This window comes from Equus asinus, chromosome 11 (assembly GCF_041296235.1).
Source record: "Equus asinus isolate D_3611 breed Donkey chromosome 11, EquAss-T2T_v2, whole genome shotgun sequence".
NCBI lineage: Eukaryota > Metazoa > Chordata > Mammalia > Perissodactyla > Equidae > Equus > Equus asinus.
In genome coordinates, this window is record NC_091800.1 from 52,898,974 (window position 1) to 52,915,412 (window position 16,439).

The window sequence follows — 16,439 nt, forward strand, 5'->3', positions numbered from 1 at the left end:
AATATTCTCAGTGAGTTCTCAAAAATGTGAGGCTGCTTCCTTGGAGTATAGATAACTTATTTACTTGCTGAACTGAGGCATGACTATAACTGATGTTTGTGAAAGGAAGACTGCTCAGGGTTTAGGGGTACCTGAGGAGCAGAGGGGGTCTAGCACTGAGTCTTGGCATTAACAGGGAGGGATGAAAAGGGTCTTAGAGTTAATCGAGGAGATTTGGGAAGAAATAAGAATAACTTGGAGTAATATTTTGGTTGTAAAGTATTATCTAATATGAATCTAAATTAGATGTTTTCCCGGCGCTGTGTTCCATCCAGATGTCTGTATGGCTATAGACTTAATCTTTAGCTTTGTCCCTGCAGGAAAAAAGCTTGACCTTTTTTTGAAAGGGGTAATTGTTATAAGCTACAGGAGTGTAAGGAAAATACAGAGCAAACCCAAAGAAGTTTGAGGACAACTTGATGGTATGAGTTAAGTGGTAGCATGAACAGAAGGGCTAGAGATAGTAAATTTTAATTTTCAAAGGGATTAAAGTCTATGAAATAGGGAAGAAAACCCTGCCTTGACTACGTTTTTCAATTCCAGGGCCTCTTTTAGTTGAGAACTCAATTAAATTGTTAAGAAACAGTCATTCAGTGTCACTTTGCCAAAGTACATGGTGACTGTTTTGGTATGAAAATAAGTATTGAGACTATAAAATAAGTACTAGGGCTAATTTAAAAGCTGAGTTATGTTGACTGTCTTGAGATCATCCAGCTGGCTTAGATTTCTGTTCCTGGGAATATGGGAAATCGTGTCCACTTGTTCCTGCGTGGTCTTCCTTATTGCCCTGACCTTACAGTTCACCTATTTTGAAATCGTGTGCTAAAGTCTGGCCTTTCCAAAGCTTGCCCTCCCCTGCCTGAGGTGGAATTGACCACTCTCTCTCCTTCGGGCCCCTACTCTCCTGTGCAATCTATCACACTCGTTATTGAACTTCTATTTACATGTCTGTCTTTCCCTCTATACTGAGAATTCTTTGAGGGGAACCACGTCCTATTCATCTCTGTGTTTACAGTCCCCTGCCTCAAAGCAGGGACCGAGCTCAGTGTTTGTTAAATGAAAGACTGAGTCTGCATCTATGTTTAACCATTACAATCATGTCTCTGTTCCAGTTTTACTAGTGAGACATGTCATTTCACAGAACAGCCAGATTATTGGAGGGAGATGAAAATGAATTTGAACCAGTTCCTGATCTTTCTGACCTGGCACCCAATTACAAGCATTTAGCATTCTTTGTGAAAATGGGCAATGAGGCAGGAAAACAAAAATGGGGTCTGTCTTACTAGGTCAGGTTTTCTAGACACATGAGATAAAGGCTTGGTACAGAAACGCTGGCTATAAAAAGCAAAATTAGGGCACCCTGGCATCAAGTTGGAGTGAGTAGTTTGAGCGATGTAATGGGATAGTCTGGCCACTCTCACTGCTAGAATGGGTGTGTAGAAATTCAGGTTTGTCTGTGTTGATGTGATTTTCTTCTCTCAGGACCTTGCAAAATGGAAAGATCGTCGAAAAAGCTACACTTCAGATCTACAGAAGAAGAAAGAAGAGAGGGAAGAAATTGAAAAGCAGGCCCTTGAGAAGTCTGAGAGAGCTTCCAAGACGTTTAAGGAAATGATGCAGGACAGGTAATAAGGCTGAATGCATCTCATGGTTGGAGATACCAGTGTTAGAAATATTTTGTGTAAGTGTCGTGTAATATAGGTGTGCACCAATATTAGACTGTAATCAAATATGCATGAAACTTTTAGCATTTTGCTCTGCAGTGAAAAAGCAAAGTATTTCTATAATAATGACTTATATTAACAAAAGAAATGAATGCTTAATATAGGTGTGCATAATTTCTTCATTTTACATTGTATATTTACATGCAGAATTGAGTGCTGTTGGCTATATTTGGTGCAGAAAATAAACTTTTTCTCCTCTTAAAGTGAATTTAGGAGTGAATGGTCAAATAAAACCAGTTCCCACTCTTAACTAAACAAACTTCTTTTTCATGGTTTAGTGGAACAATTAAAATTATATTTTAAAGGAAAACTATATAAACATAAATATGAGGGTTTGTTTTTTGCATTGCAACATAACAGAATAAAGGTCCAATTTAAACTTTCCTGTAGAACAGTTACAATGTGACACCTTGGGGTATTTACAGGTCAGGGAGGAGGCAAATACACTTTAAGGATAATGTCAAAAAGGAAATGTACTGTCAGGTGAAATTAAACAAAGCTCTTTTGTACCCAGGAAGCCAGTGGTAAACACAATTTCATTCACTTAAAAGCAACGTGGTTAGCTTGAAAGGTGCTCCTTACAGAATGGTAGCAATGAGACTGTTTCATCAACTTGTCTACAGATATGAATGGTGCCTTTAATCTGTAATAATTGTCCGTGTAAATTCTATCAAGCTATATGAAATCATATGCTAACTTGATCTTAACAGAAGTCTGAGTCTCTTGTGGTCTTTTTACTAGATTATTATAAATTGTATAGAGGAAAACTCAAACTGTCAAGGAATCTACATCTTTGGAGGGTTCAAATTGATTATCAGACAATTAGTTATATTTCTAGTATGCTAGTTTGAGAAGAGTTATAAACTTGTGGATAAAATTTTGTGAATAATCTATTAAAATAGCCTGATTCCCTTATTAAAATGTCTTTACAATTTAAAAAAACCCTCTGAAGTATCTGAACGTCTCTTTAAAGAAGAAAGTCAACTCTTAAAATCTTAGTGTGGCATAAAAGGAAATTGCATGTATTTGTCTTCATATGCTGTTAATGTTATATTGATTATTGTGTGAAGCCAGTAGTCTTTGTAGTCTCAGTCCATTTTATATGTTAATTACCAAAATGACATCTGTCTCTTCACCTCTGTGTGCAAAATGCATAACTTTGTGGTTGTGGTCTGCTTTTTTTTTTTTTTTGCTAAGGGAGTCCCGAAACCAAATGTCTACAATTACATCGAGGAGGAGAATATATTCTTCTGATGATATATTGAATGAGGAAACATTTCCCCCTACATTGGCTATGTCGGAAGCAAGTTACCAGAGTGAAAGGGTAGAAGAGAAGGGAACAACTTATCCTACAGAAATTCCTAAACAAGATTCTACAACTTCTGCAAGAAGAGAGAACACTATAATAGCTGAAATTCACCTTCCTTCCAAAAGCTCTGTGGAAGAACAACGCCCACCTACTTTGTCTTCTCTGCATTCACTGAGTACACAGATGGAGTCGACTCGAGTTTCAGCTTCTCTCCCCAGAAGTTACCAGAGAGCTGATACAGCCAGGTTAACATCTGTGGTCACACCGAGACCTTTTGGCTCTCAGTCAAGGGGAATCTCATCACTCCCAAGATCCTACACGGTAAACGTGTTCCCAGCTCACTTACTCAGTTCTCAAGAGCAGAATGTCAGTGAACTTGTGCAGAAGTTTGAGTTATATATGCTTGATGTGTAAAATGTACATAACATATATAAAGCAGTTTTATTTTAGCCAATTTAGATTCAATAGATATTTAACACTTAAAATACAGCAACAATCCAGAGTTGATTAAACTTTAAATTCAACGAACGAATAAGCTACATTCTTCTAAGGCAGAACATTTATTTTTTAGTGTCATATTTTCTCAAGTACAGCTTTTGTAAAGTATTAGGTTGAACTATATGAAGTTGCCAGTAGTCAGTTCTTTTTGACCTACAAAATAACAATTTCATGTGGTTTAACCTAAATGTTTTCAGATGCTTATGTACGATTTCTATTTTCCCTGATTTCCCACTTCATTAGAACTTGATATGTTTGAATGTAGTTATTAAAATGTGTCTCATGGTTCAAAATATATATACATGTATGTGTGTGTGTATATATATATATATATATATATATATTTCTATTGGGATTTTTAAGAATGTAGAATAGGGAATCATTTCCCCTGAGAATGAAGCAGTCCACATACCTGAAAGTAGGTGTATTAATTTTGATTATGTAAAAGGAAGCAATACAGCCTTAAGAAGACCAGTGTTCAAACTCCTTTTACCTCTGCCAACGTAGAATCCTAAAATCTGAAAAAGAAAAAATTTAATTAAAAAAATATTTGAAGTGAGAGAAACTTGCCTAAACTAGCCAGGAAACTCCTGATCATTATATTAAGTAAAATAAAGACATATTTGACAACATAAAATTAAATTTATATGATAAACACTATTAACATAGTCAAAAGACAATTTATAGACTTAGGAAAACATTAGTAAAATGTATTATAGATATAGGGTTAATATCCCTAAGGTTTAAAATGTTCCTACAAATTGGTAAGGAAAAGATAAGCAGTAGAAAAATGGATGTAGAAATGAATAGCCAGTTTGAGGGAGAGGACATTTAAATGGCCGATAACATAAAGCATAGAGAAGCACGGTCAACCTCATTAGAGCAAGAATGAAGTACACAGCTTTTCAAAAAGATTTAAAACATCCAAAATGTTTAGTGTTGGCAAGGATGCAGAGAAACAGACATTCTTATACATTGTTTTGGGAATGCCTTGCTACCATCTTTAAAGACATATATAATTATTTGCATTTATAATATATATAAAAATATATTTTTGTTCAGCAAGTCTACTTTTGGAAATCTGTGCTATAAAAATGTTCCAATTAGAAAGAGCTGTGGGTATTTGTTGCAATATTTTTGGAAGTTACAGAAAACTATAAACAACATTGAAGGCATATCAAATGAATAACCTGTTGACATCTATACTATGGAGTATTCAACAATTGGAAAGACTAGTTTAGAGTTCTATCTGTTGATCTGGAGTGATGTGAAAGAGCAAAACAGGTTTCCGGAGTCTATAATGCAAACTCTTTTGTAAAAACAACCACTCCTCTCACTACATATGTGCCGGTCTGTTGATGTGAAACATTGTGCTCCAAGCTTTTAGCAATAGTTACTTTGCTGTGGGAGGTATATGTTACTGTTATAATTTTAAAATGTAATGTTTTTTAAACAGACATAAAGCTAACAGAATACTAAGTTTAAAATGATGTTTCCTATTTAGATGGATGATGCTTGGAAGTATAATGGAGATGTGGAAGGTGTTAGGAGAACTCAAATCACTTCCCTCAGCATCTCTGCACAAAAACCCGACGCAAGCCTGCCTGCTTTCAGCTCATCCAGCGGGAGAGAGACAGCAGCAGCGGGAGAAGACATGACGAGGTTGCCCTCTCCTACACCCACCTTCTCATCTCTTTCCCAGGACCAGGCTGCCACTTCTAAAGCCACCTTGTCTTCAGCATCTGGCCCTGATTTAATGTCTGAGCCTGGAGAAAGGAGAAGCTCACCACAGACAGAGGTCTCAAGATCACAGGTGAGTTTGGGGAGGCTCTTTATCACCTGCTGCTCAGAAACAGAACTACTTAAATTTGGAAACAGTGTTTCAAAATCTCTAGGCCTTATACTCTAGGCTGATAATGCGGAAAATGAGATTGCATTTTATTTTTAACAGATCTTAGAGGAAGTAGGTCTCTTCCGACTCTGGGTTTATTGATCCAGATAACCCTTGTGATATGGGTGTATTGAGGTTTTTTGGACCCATCTCTTTGGAGTTTGGCTGGCTTTTCTCTCTACTCCTCATTTCAGCAGCTCTTGCCTTACTCTGCTGGCACTCAGCAGTCCCGGGTCCAGGTGCATGAGTCGCTTTGGAGGTTTTAGATGCAGGTCTAATAGATAAATGGGTAATAAAAGCCCCTTCTCAGGGAAGTTAACTGGCAGCAAAGAGAAATTGGTACACATCAGAGGTACTGGCCTCTAGGAACATGATATTTCTTTTTATATCATATTAACCTTCTAGTGACTTTTTTTTCTTTTTTTTGAGTAAGGAAGATTGGCCCTGAGCTAACATCTGTTGCCAATCTTCCTCTTTTTTTTCTTTTCTCCCAAAAGCTCCCCAGTACATAGTTGTATATCCTAGTTGTAGGTTCTTCTACTTCTTCTGTGTGGGATGCTGCCTCAGCATGGCCTGATGAGCCATGCTAGGTCCATGCCCTGGATCCAAACTGGTGAACCCTGGGCCGGCAAAGTGGAGCACACAAACCCAACTGCTATGCCACTAGGCTGGCCCCTTCTAGTGACTTTTGATACTAATTTTTACATTAGAAAGTCTAGAATTTTGTACCACTGTTTGTGTCTAAATGGGAATATTGAGGCTTAGTTACAATGTGACTATTCTGTTCCTTCACATTTGGAGTCCAAATGAAATATACCATCAGATGAAGAATGACTGGAGGCATTTGCTGTTTTTCCTACTGAAAATCCCAATCGATGACTTAAGAGAATTATTAGGTTATGAGTGTTCTTTTAGTATGTTTCAGTATGTTTTCCCTGTAGGCAAAAGTGCTGCTGGTTGTCTAGTAGACAGAAAGCTTCTCTCTTTTAGAAAGACCCTTGTTAAGCAATTTGATGGTTGTGTGAACTTCTTAGCATGGAGGAGCTTTTGTGGTTCTTTGACTTAGTCTAGTGTTCTCTAGTGCCTCACTAGAGTATATTTATATTCCAAGGTACAACATCAGGTATATAACTTGGCCTAAGTTATAGTAATGAAATAACTGTATGTGAAATAATTTGATATAACATTTAGTAGTATTAGATTTTTATTAGTACAGGAAAGCTTTACAAGTTTAGAGGGATTTTTTTTTTCCAAGTATAAATTACAATGTGCTTGAGAAAATTTGGAAATGCAGGAAAGTATACATAATAAAAATCACTGATAACCCCATCATTTAGAGATAATCTGTTAGTGTTTAGGTATATTTCCTTCAGTTTTTCTTATGCTTGTTTACAAACAAAGCTAAACAATTTCTTCAGCCTGCTAAAATCATTAGTTGTAAATTATTTTGTTACTCCATTTTTATTTTTTATTTTTATTTATTTGAGGAAGATTAGCCCTGAACTAACATCTGCTGCCAATTCTCCTCTTTTTGCTGAGGAAGACTGGCCCTGAGTTAACATCCATGTCCATCTTCCATCTTCCTCTACTTTATATGTGGGGTGCCTGCCACAGCATGGCATGATAAGCAGTGCGTAGGTCCGCACCCGGGATCTGAACTAGCGAACCCTGGGCTGCTGAGGCAGAACGTGCAAACTTAACCACTGTGCCACTGGGCCAGCCCCAACTCCATTTTTAAAGAATTGGAAATATGTACAGTCGGCCCTCTGTATCCTTGGGTTCTGCATCCACTGATTCAACTAACCACGGGTCAAAAGGCTTCAGAGGGCTGGATCTCTACTGAACGTATACAGACCTTTTTTCTTGTCATTATTCCCTAAACAGTACAGTATAACAACTATTCACATAGCATTTACATTGTATTAGGTATTATAAGTAATCTAGAGATGATTTAAAGTATTTGGGAGAATGTGCATAGGTTATTTGTGAATACTATGCCCTTTTATGTAAAGGACTTGAGCATCTGCAGATTTTGGTATCCGTAGGGAGGGTCCTGAAACCAGTCCCCCACAGATACCAAAGGGCGGTCGTAGTTAGCCTCCTAAGTGTCAGTGGATGAGAACAATAGCCTGTGTTACACTTGGGGAACATAAGGTGCCCGTGGATGAACAATAAAAACAAAAGCAAGGTCCCTTTTGTTTTTTTGTGTGTTTGGCTTCACCTTTTCAAAAGCAAATCCAACAAAACAGCCTGATTAATGTATTGTGGGCTAGGTGGTGTTAACTGCCTCAGGGTGGCAGCTGACTAGCTTCATCCATGGATTAAGAAAAAGAGGCTAAGTGAGGTGTGTGGGTGTGTTCCAGCTTACTGCAATTCAGAGGAACCTGAATTAACGCCGCATAGTTTCAGGTTTCAGCATTAATGGATTTATGCTCCTTTGTCACGAAACTTGAAATGATATTCTACCCAGCAGAATTCTGTTGTTAGTGCTGTTGAGTCAATTCCGACTCCTAGTGACCCTGAGGACAGCAGAGCAGAGCCCTGCCCACTCTTTTTTGTGCCATCTTCTTACCTTCTGGTGCTGTTATCAGACAATGCTCCACTGCAATTCATGGGGTTTTCGTGGACAGTTTTTTTTGGAAGTGAGTGGCCAGTTCCTTCTTCCTAGTCTGTCTTAGTCTGGAAGATCTGCTGAAACCTGTCCACCATGGGTGGTCCTGCTGGTGTTTGAAATACCAGTGGCATAGCTTTCAGCAGCACAGCAATATGCAGCTGCCACAGTATGACAACTGACAGGTGGGTGGTGTGGTTCCTTGACTGGAAAACATACTGGGGCTGTGGTGGTAAGAATACCAAATCTTAACCACTGGACCACCAAGGCTGGCATCAAGCAAAATTAGGCTTTATTTAACAAGTGTAGAGACTGGCATTCTTGAACGTGTATGTATATTTCATATGGCGACTTGCCTATCCCCATGATGTTTGGCGTGTCCATTTCTGTGCTATGAGGAAAGTAGCTTGTGTAATATCACTCTGCTCTCATCACTGAGAGCTTACTGACTTGGGCAAGGCGCTGTGACTGCACAAAATGGCCGATGACCAGTATGTCAAGGGCATATGCAACACTCCTTCAAACTCTGGTCCAAACTATAATTCTAGGAGTTCAGAAAATAACCAAAAATGACGTATGGCAGCACATCTACATGTCTCGATAGCTTTGTGAGTGTACTTCAGGTCTTCTTTCTCTTTCTTACCTCACTCTTTAGCTGGTTATGTCCTTTCGTTTCTTCCTCCAGAATCTCCTTTGATGTTCTTTTCTATCCCTGCCTCACTCCCCAAATTCAGGCCCTTTCCCCATCAATGCAAGTGCTTTGTAAATAGTCGCTTGTATTTGTGCATTCTACATGGGCTGGCATCAGAGTAACTCGCATGATGCCAGCCTGGACTTGGTCATTTCTCTGCTCCAGAGCCTGGAGTGGCCTTCCATGGTCTGTTTGATGAAGTTCAAAGCACACAGGAACACTAAGGTCCCTCATGGCTGGCTCCAGACTCCCTTTGTAGTACTGTGACGACTAATGTTTGAGTGCTTACCAGGTGCGAGCTAAGCTTCTCAGGGCATTGTCTTAGTTCATCTTCTCAGTGACCCTCTTTTCCCTGTTTCACAGTTGTGAAAATTGAGGCACGGAGTGGTCGTGTTGCTTGTCCAAGGCCATGCAGGGTATTGAGTGGTGGAGTCAGGATTTGAACCCAGGCAGTCTGATTCAAGGTTGCTTATACCACACTATGTTGTGGGGAAGTGAGTGATCTAAGCCACAGGAGACTGCTTGCTTTTTCTTGAACACAGCATATCCTTTCATGAACACATCACATATATTTGTTCTTATTGTTGTCCCATTTGAAAATGTTCATTTCACCTGTCTCTCTTTTGAAGTTATCCTGTTCCTTCAAAGCCCAGGAGGGTCACTTTCTTTGTAAGTCAAGATATTTCCTCCCTGTAGTTGGAACTGAACACTGAACTTTTTCTTTTTTTTTTTTAGGAAGATTAGCCCTGAGCTAACATCCACTGCCAATCCTCCTCTTTTTACTGAGGAAGACTGGCCCTGAACTAACATCCATGCCCATCTTCCTCTATTTTATGTGGGACGCCTGCCACAGCATGGCTGGCCAAGCGGCACATAGGTCCGCACCCAGGATCTAAACCAGGGAACCCTGGGCCACCAAAGCAGAATGTACAAACCCAACCACTGTGCCACAGGGCCAGCCCCTGGAACTGAACTTTTTGCCTTTTGAAAATTTCACTTGATGAATTCTTCCTTGATCCATTTTCATATGTTCATAGTTTCTCCTTCACTGGTATTCTTTATACCCTCCACAGTCTTTATACATAGTTGGCACTTAAGTATTTACTGAGTTGAATTGCATTCAAGGCCTTGATTACTAGACTGAAGTATGAACTTGGTCCAGCAGGTAATTTAGGTACTTATAGGTTCTTTAATGTGGGAATTTCAAGATTAAGAGGTGTTTTAGGAATGTAAGACCTGTGATATTGCATAGAATTATGTTAAGGAAATGGAGTCTGGGGCCAAAGACTGGTTAGGAGAATTACCACAGAATTGTAGTAATAAGTTGGTTCATACCATGAGGAAGGAAAAGCATAATGAAGGAAAGAACCTAATATAACTTGGTTTAAAACCTGCCCACAGGAATTTCTTTCCCATCTCCATTGCTGAGCTGGAGGTTTATTCCTCTCTATTCCGTCTTCTGCCCTACTTCTCTTGTGATATTGCTTCTTTATCTGCCCCACTACCAGTGCAGGCTGCCGGGGCAATTCTGGGGTGACCCCAAGCAAGGCGAGAGACTATGACTCTCAGAGTCCTTCATTCTCCTCCAACTGTCTCTCAGATGTGGTTTTGAGATTTTTTCCCAAATTTGGTTTTGCCTATAGGTTTTTGTTTCCTTTTGTCCTGTCAGAACCTTCTCTCAAACTCCATCCAAACCCATATTTTGGAATCTCTGCCCAGATTTTTTAAAGTAGTGTTCAGAGGAGGATTATCACGTGGAAGGAAGGAAGCTTTTAACATGTCCATTTCCAGGTTCCCAAGCCTATGAGAAGTGCCCCTTTTAATAGCACCCAGGGCTTACATTATCACGGCTTCACAGCAGGCATTTTGCTTCACTAGAGCCTACTGTCTCTAAGAGTAGGAAGCAAGCCCGTCTTGCTCACTGCCAGCACGGTGCCTGGAGCTGTAAGTATTTGTTGAATGTGAACTGGGTTCTATTGGCTTTAGAGCTAATTATGTGAGAGTTAAATAGAATTTTCTTTAGTTGATCTGGAAACTGCTTAACTAGCCTACGTGTCGTGTATAACATCGATTCCATGAGAAAAAGAGGATAATTACTGGGCATCAACCATGTGCCTTGACATCTTTGAAATGCTTCATTTAATCCTCTCAATAATCTTGCAAAGTTGGTGGTATTATCCTCACTTCTACCAATGAAATGCTTGAGATTTCAAAGTTATGTAACTTGCCCCAGGCTGGTTCAATGATTAGGCTACAATTGCTATTTCTTTGACCCTAATTTTTTTTGAAATATGACATGTTCATATTTGAGAACTGTCTTATGTATAGTTAAAACACCAAATGCTGACTTATTTTAACTATGCCATGTCTTTAGAATTTTAGAGCCAATAGGAACTGAAGTATCCTCTGATTCATAAAGATAATCATTCTTAAAATTGTTTTGAGGAAAGTTATATATTTATTGAAACTTTTCAGTACTGAATCTATTTCTGAAATGTAGAGTTTGAAATCTACCTGGTAGGCAGTGAGGAGCTACCAGCAATTTTTAAATGGGTGTGATATAAAAATCAGCATGTTCTGTAAACTTCTGGCAGCTGTGTGGAAGACGGAGGAAAAGAAGGGCTGGAGGCATGTGAGCCAATTAGGAGGTGACCACAGTAGTTTAGAGGGAGATCATGGTCCAAACTAAGATAACCTGCAGAAGGATGGAGGGATGGGGTGATTCAAGATGGACTTATGAATTGTGGGCTTGATAGCGCTTTATCAAGTGCTATCCATTGTGTGGAGCTGGGGTAGGGAGCACTTAGGGAAAGGAAGGGAGGAAGAGTCCCTGAAACAATCTGGTATTTCTATCTTTGGCATCTGGTTAGATAGTGATGTAATTGACTGGTATGTGAAAAACAAGAGGTGGAAGAGTAGGTCTGAGGAGGAAGATAATGAATTTAATTTTGGATATGTTGGGCTTATACAGTAGTTGAAGACATAGCAGTGAAGGAAGTTACTCAGGAAAGCATGTAGTCAAAAAGATGGGAGGTTGACTAGGGAAAGACCACAACAAAATTGAAATAGAAAAAGAAGAGGAACTGAGAAGTGGCCAGAGAGTTGGGGGAAAAAGGCAAGAGAGAGTAGAATAATGGGTGACTTAGATGGCTGTTTCTGAAGGCAGGAATAGTTGGTAGTGTGTGGTGAGATGAGGACTGAAAATGGGTTTGGTAGGTAAGAGATAAGCTTGGAATGGATTGAGTGAAGTGGTAGGGTTAGAAACACCGCTTGCCACTTTGAAATGGAGAACTGGAGAAAGTATAGATACATCCTTGGTGATGGAGAGTAGCTCCAGGGCCATAGCAGCACCATGATTTAAGGGCTGCTCACTTATGTTCTCGTCCCACTAAGACCCTGAAGCAAAGACACTCAAGAACCACGTGTACAAAAATCAAAGATTATATATTTCCTGTTATTTATGACTTTACAGCCTGAATATTTTAGTGTTTTATTTAATTTTATCAACTTAAGTAGGTTTCCCTTAAGTAACACATTTATTTAATTGAACAAGTTTAGGGAGAATAGCTTTCTGACTTGTTAGTATATAAGATTGACCCAATTTTTCATTAATTTCCATCTGTGGTGATATGAGAATCTTATCCTAAAAAGAAATCTAATCTTTGCTACTCCAGATCATCATGTTTTTGTTTAAAAAATTCAGCTTTCAGTGTATGCTTCTGTTTAAATTGTATCTAATTATAGGGAAGTTATTTTTAAATCCTGATATTTTGATAGCTAACTAATCCTTTATCTTTCCCAGCATAGGCAACTCAAACCACTTGGAGATAATTCTTTATCAGTTGTCAGGAATCTAGATTTCCCCCAATAATTTATATTCCTGGTTCCGTCCAGTTCAAAAAGTAATTCCTCCGTATCATGTTCTGAAGCATGGATCCGTTGTAGAATACTCATGCGGCATCTATTTTGCAGAAATAAGTCAGGCAGTCAAAATCTTAACGGAAATCATTGTGAATAATTTTATACTTGACTGTAGTGATAGATTTGTTCCCCTGCAAGGAGTCTCAGGGGTAACCTGATTCAAGAGCCAAGGATTCCACAGATGCCTGAGGGACTGCCATGAGGAGGGAGTCTCTGAGGCCCTCACTTTGAAACTACAGCCACTCGCTTTAATTCCTTCTGTATACTGGTTTGAAGGGAGGTGATCTGCGTAAGATTTTCATTTGAAAATAGGGTTTTGAAAAACAGAAAGCTTGAAAATCGGTGTTACTGTTAGAGAGAAGGCTCTTCCAGACTCAGTGACATACCTGAGGCCGCCTGGTCATTGACAGAAGTGGACCTGTAGTGGCTCATGTGGTTCTTTCCTCCTTTGTCCGTGTACGGTCCCAAGGACCCCCCACACCTACAGTCTGCCAGGCCGTGGCCACAGTGAGGCTGTCCTCTGTCAGCTATTTCAGAGGAGTATTTATCTGCCCTTTGATTTAATATGTTCGAGTAGAGATTTCTTTATTTCCAAGGTAAGAGCAGCCCTCTGTGGGACAATTCTTCTGGTCAATAAAATTGAGATTCTTCCATCTGTGGCTTAAGCTCATTCTCTTTTATCCTGTATTTGGTAGAAAAGGATAATGTTCACTTGCTGTCTCCCGCAAAGTATTGTTTATGTAGTTTGGGACTATTTATTAAAACTCTATCCTGTCTTTTATTCTTCAAGATAAAAAACCTCAATTAGTGTCTTGAGTATCTAACCCATCATTTGTCTCTGTGCCCTTATGTAGCAGTAGATTATGAACTTTAATTGGCTTTAAGGTGGATTTTTTTTTTTTTTTTTGTAAGAGTGGTGAAGATGACCACTTATCTTTACTGAGTCATCTCTAATTTAAGTGTGTTGTGGTTTTGGTTAAGGAGTAGAACTAACCAGTAATTTTTTCTGTTCATAGCAGAGTTTTATTCTGGAGGTTGGTGTTCATCAGGCTGATTATTAATGAGTGTTCTCATTATCTATATCTGGGTTCCCATACTTCAGCTGTTTTTAAAGCTGTATAATGAACACTTTTCTATATTATTAGCTACAAATATTTTTTTTCTTGCTTAAAAATATCCCATACCTACTGATGAAGATTTGTTACTTCTAGAGAGCAAGGCCAGTGACTAATTCATCTTTATTTCCCAGTGCTAAGCACTGTGTCTTATACTCAACAGATGCACAATAAATGTAGAACAAATGAATAAATGATTATTGTTAAAGCACTTAACTTCTGTGTCCATATCACATGGTAACTTCTCAATCCTTTATTCGGTGCCTTCCTTCTAATTCTTATGTATTATCACAGTTTTTCTCAGAATATTATCACTTGAATTTAAAACTTGTTTTAGAGGTGGAAAAGCTTAGTCATAAAGCTTTATGAATTGCCCAGTTGGCCCTAGGTTTGGGTTTAACTGCCAAATTAAAATGGAAAAGCTGTAGGTCTTTTTCTCGAAAATAAAGTAGCTTTAGGAAGACTTTTGTGTGTGTGTGTGTGAGGAAGATTAGCCCCGAGCTAGCATCTGTGCCAATCTTCCTCTGTTTTATATGGGATGCTGCCACAGTGTGGCTTGACAAGTGGTGCTAGGTCCACGCCTGGGATTCAAATCTGTGAATCCTGGGCTGCTGAAGCAGAGCTTGCGAACATAACCATTATGCCACCAGGCCAGCCCCCAATTTTTTTTTTAAACAGTTAAGTCTAAGTTCTTTATTATTGTGACTCAAAGAACTAAAACACTACTCTGGGGAACTCATTATGTCAAAATTCTTATGTTCTACTTATGAATTAGGAAAGTCTGTGAAACTGAATTTGTTGCCGTGTAGTGTAGTGATGGAGATGAAAAGAGAGTTCTGTCTGTTGTCCAAGAGGCTGTTGTTCTTGGGTTTATGGGCTGATGTTGCCTCAAGAACATTATGGCCTATAGTGCAGGGTGTCTCAGTAGGGGTCCTCCTGGCATCTTATGGGGACTTCCTCAGAGATGATACAGTTCTGTGTTTCTCGTCTTGTGTAGCAGCTCTGCCTTTCCCACAAAAATGCCTTGCCCAAACTTCAGATGCCCGCCCATTAGGGGATGGTACCAGTTCTAGATGAGCACTACTGGTAGCTGAATTATGTGTCTGTGAACTCCTTGAAATCATTCAGCTAAATACGTTAAATGTTGGAGAGGTAGTTTTAAGAATTAATATGGTAGCATTTTTTAAATGATTTAAATCACTCAGTTTCATTCCTGGGTAGTAAGAAACGGTCTGTAAATTAGACCCAATTGTATGGCGAGCAAAAACCTAGGCTTTATCAATGGCCAACTGGTTTATAGTATTAATGTGAACAGAAATATCTATTGATATGAAGATTTCCCTTATTTTAGCAGAAAAGTAATAAACTTGGTGATATTTACATAAATGAAGGTTCTGCCAAATCCAAGGTGAAAAAAATGAAGCTTCTGGTTTATAATGAAGTAATTCAGTGTACGTTGTGTGCAGCTTGCCTTCTTTCATGGATAGACTTTCCTCCTCCCGGGTGCCAGGGACACCTGATCCCACCGTGTCATGTTTGTTTTCAGGATCAGTTCAGTGATATGAGAATCAGCATAAACCAGACGCCTGGGAACGGTCTTGACTTTGGGTTTACAGTGAGATGGACTTTTTCTGGGATCTTCGTAGCATCAGTTGAAGCAGGTAAACCATAGAATTAGTTCTACTGAACATTTTTCTCCTTTCTTATCCTATGCTGTTCAAAAAAATCCCACAGAAATTAGTTTATTTGATGTAGGAGGAGAAAACATGTGGAAAATGCAGCAGTAAAGCAGGAAGATCCATCCTCTTTCTGAGACTATGATTTGGGGTTACAAATTACATACTGTTTGTTCTCCTTGCCTAATTCATTTTAGTTTTGCAGAGTCTTAATTTTGTGACTTTTACAGAATTCATTTGTCAAAATTTTAGGGTTAACATCTGAAAATGCTAACAAACAATACTTAATTGAAGATACAGAAGGAACTTTCCCTGATCAGATGTGTTGGCGGTAGATATATACATGCTGTATAATAAATCGATGTTTTCTGAGCATCCTGATATATCTGTTGCTCATGGACTCCTTAGGATGCTTTGGGACTATAACAGAAGGATTGCCCCTCGCCTCCGCAGGGTTATACTAAGTCAAGCCTAGAAATTCTTGGCAAAATATTACCAAAGGCCTAAAATTAAAATAAAGGCCATTGTATTTAAGAGGAGTTCCTCATTTACATATTTTAGCTATATAAAATTGCATGCTAACTCTGCTTATTTCTTTGAAATTTCAAGACCACTTTAATTAGATAATGGTGAGTAGTAATCTTAAGCAGTTTTAAGTGGCTCTGTTTTCTTCCCCATTCCAGAGTGCATTTTTATTTGGAAGCTCAATTAAAGTGCAGTATGTTTCATATTTTTAATTTAAAGATAATTTTAAATTTTCTTCCTGGGTTAATAAAGAAATTTTATTGAACAGATGAACTTATTATTTCTCCTTTAAATGTTAATGAAGATACATACTATAGAATAAAAATGCTTTTGGTTGCTTTTATGTTGTAGCTACTCAAATATTTGATAACTTTAAGAAACTTTGTAACTCTTCTCCACCTGGAAAAATGAGAAATAGTTGAGATTACAAAGCCATTTT

At 38.6% G+C, this 16,439-nt stretch overlaps 1 protein-coding gene across 48 annotated transcripts in view; it reads left to right on the forward strand.

Moving 5' to 3' along the window:
- Positions 1 to 16,439, forward strand: part of LMO7 (LIM domain 7) — a 196,362-nt gene that overhangs the window by 157,585 nt on the left and 22,338 nt on the right. For all 48 annotated transcript variants that reach the window (XM_070520002.1, XM_070520014.1, XM_070520010.1 and 45 more), the window contains 4 exons: positions 1,522 to 1,664; positions 2,961 to 3,393; positions 5,075 to 5,383; positions 15,346 to 15,460. In XM_070520002.1, the coding sequence (XP_070376103.1) occupies positions 1,522 to 1,664; positions 2,961 to 3,393; positions 5,075 to 5,383; positions 15,346 to 15,460 (1,000 nt within the window). The remainder of the gene's footprint in view (positions 1 to 1,521; positions 1,665 to 2,960; positions 3,394 to 5,074; positions 5,384 to 15,345; positions 15,461 to 16,439) is intronic.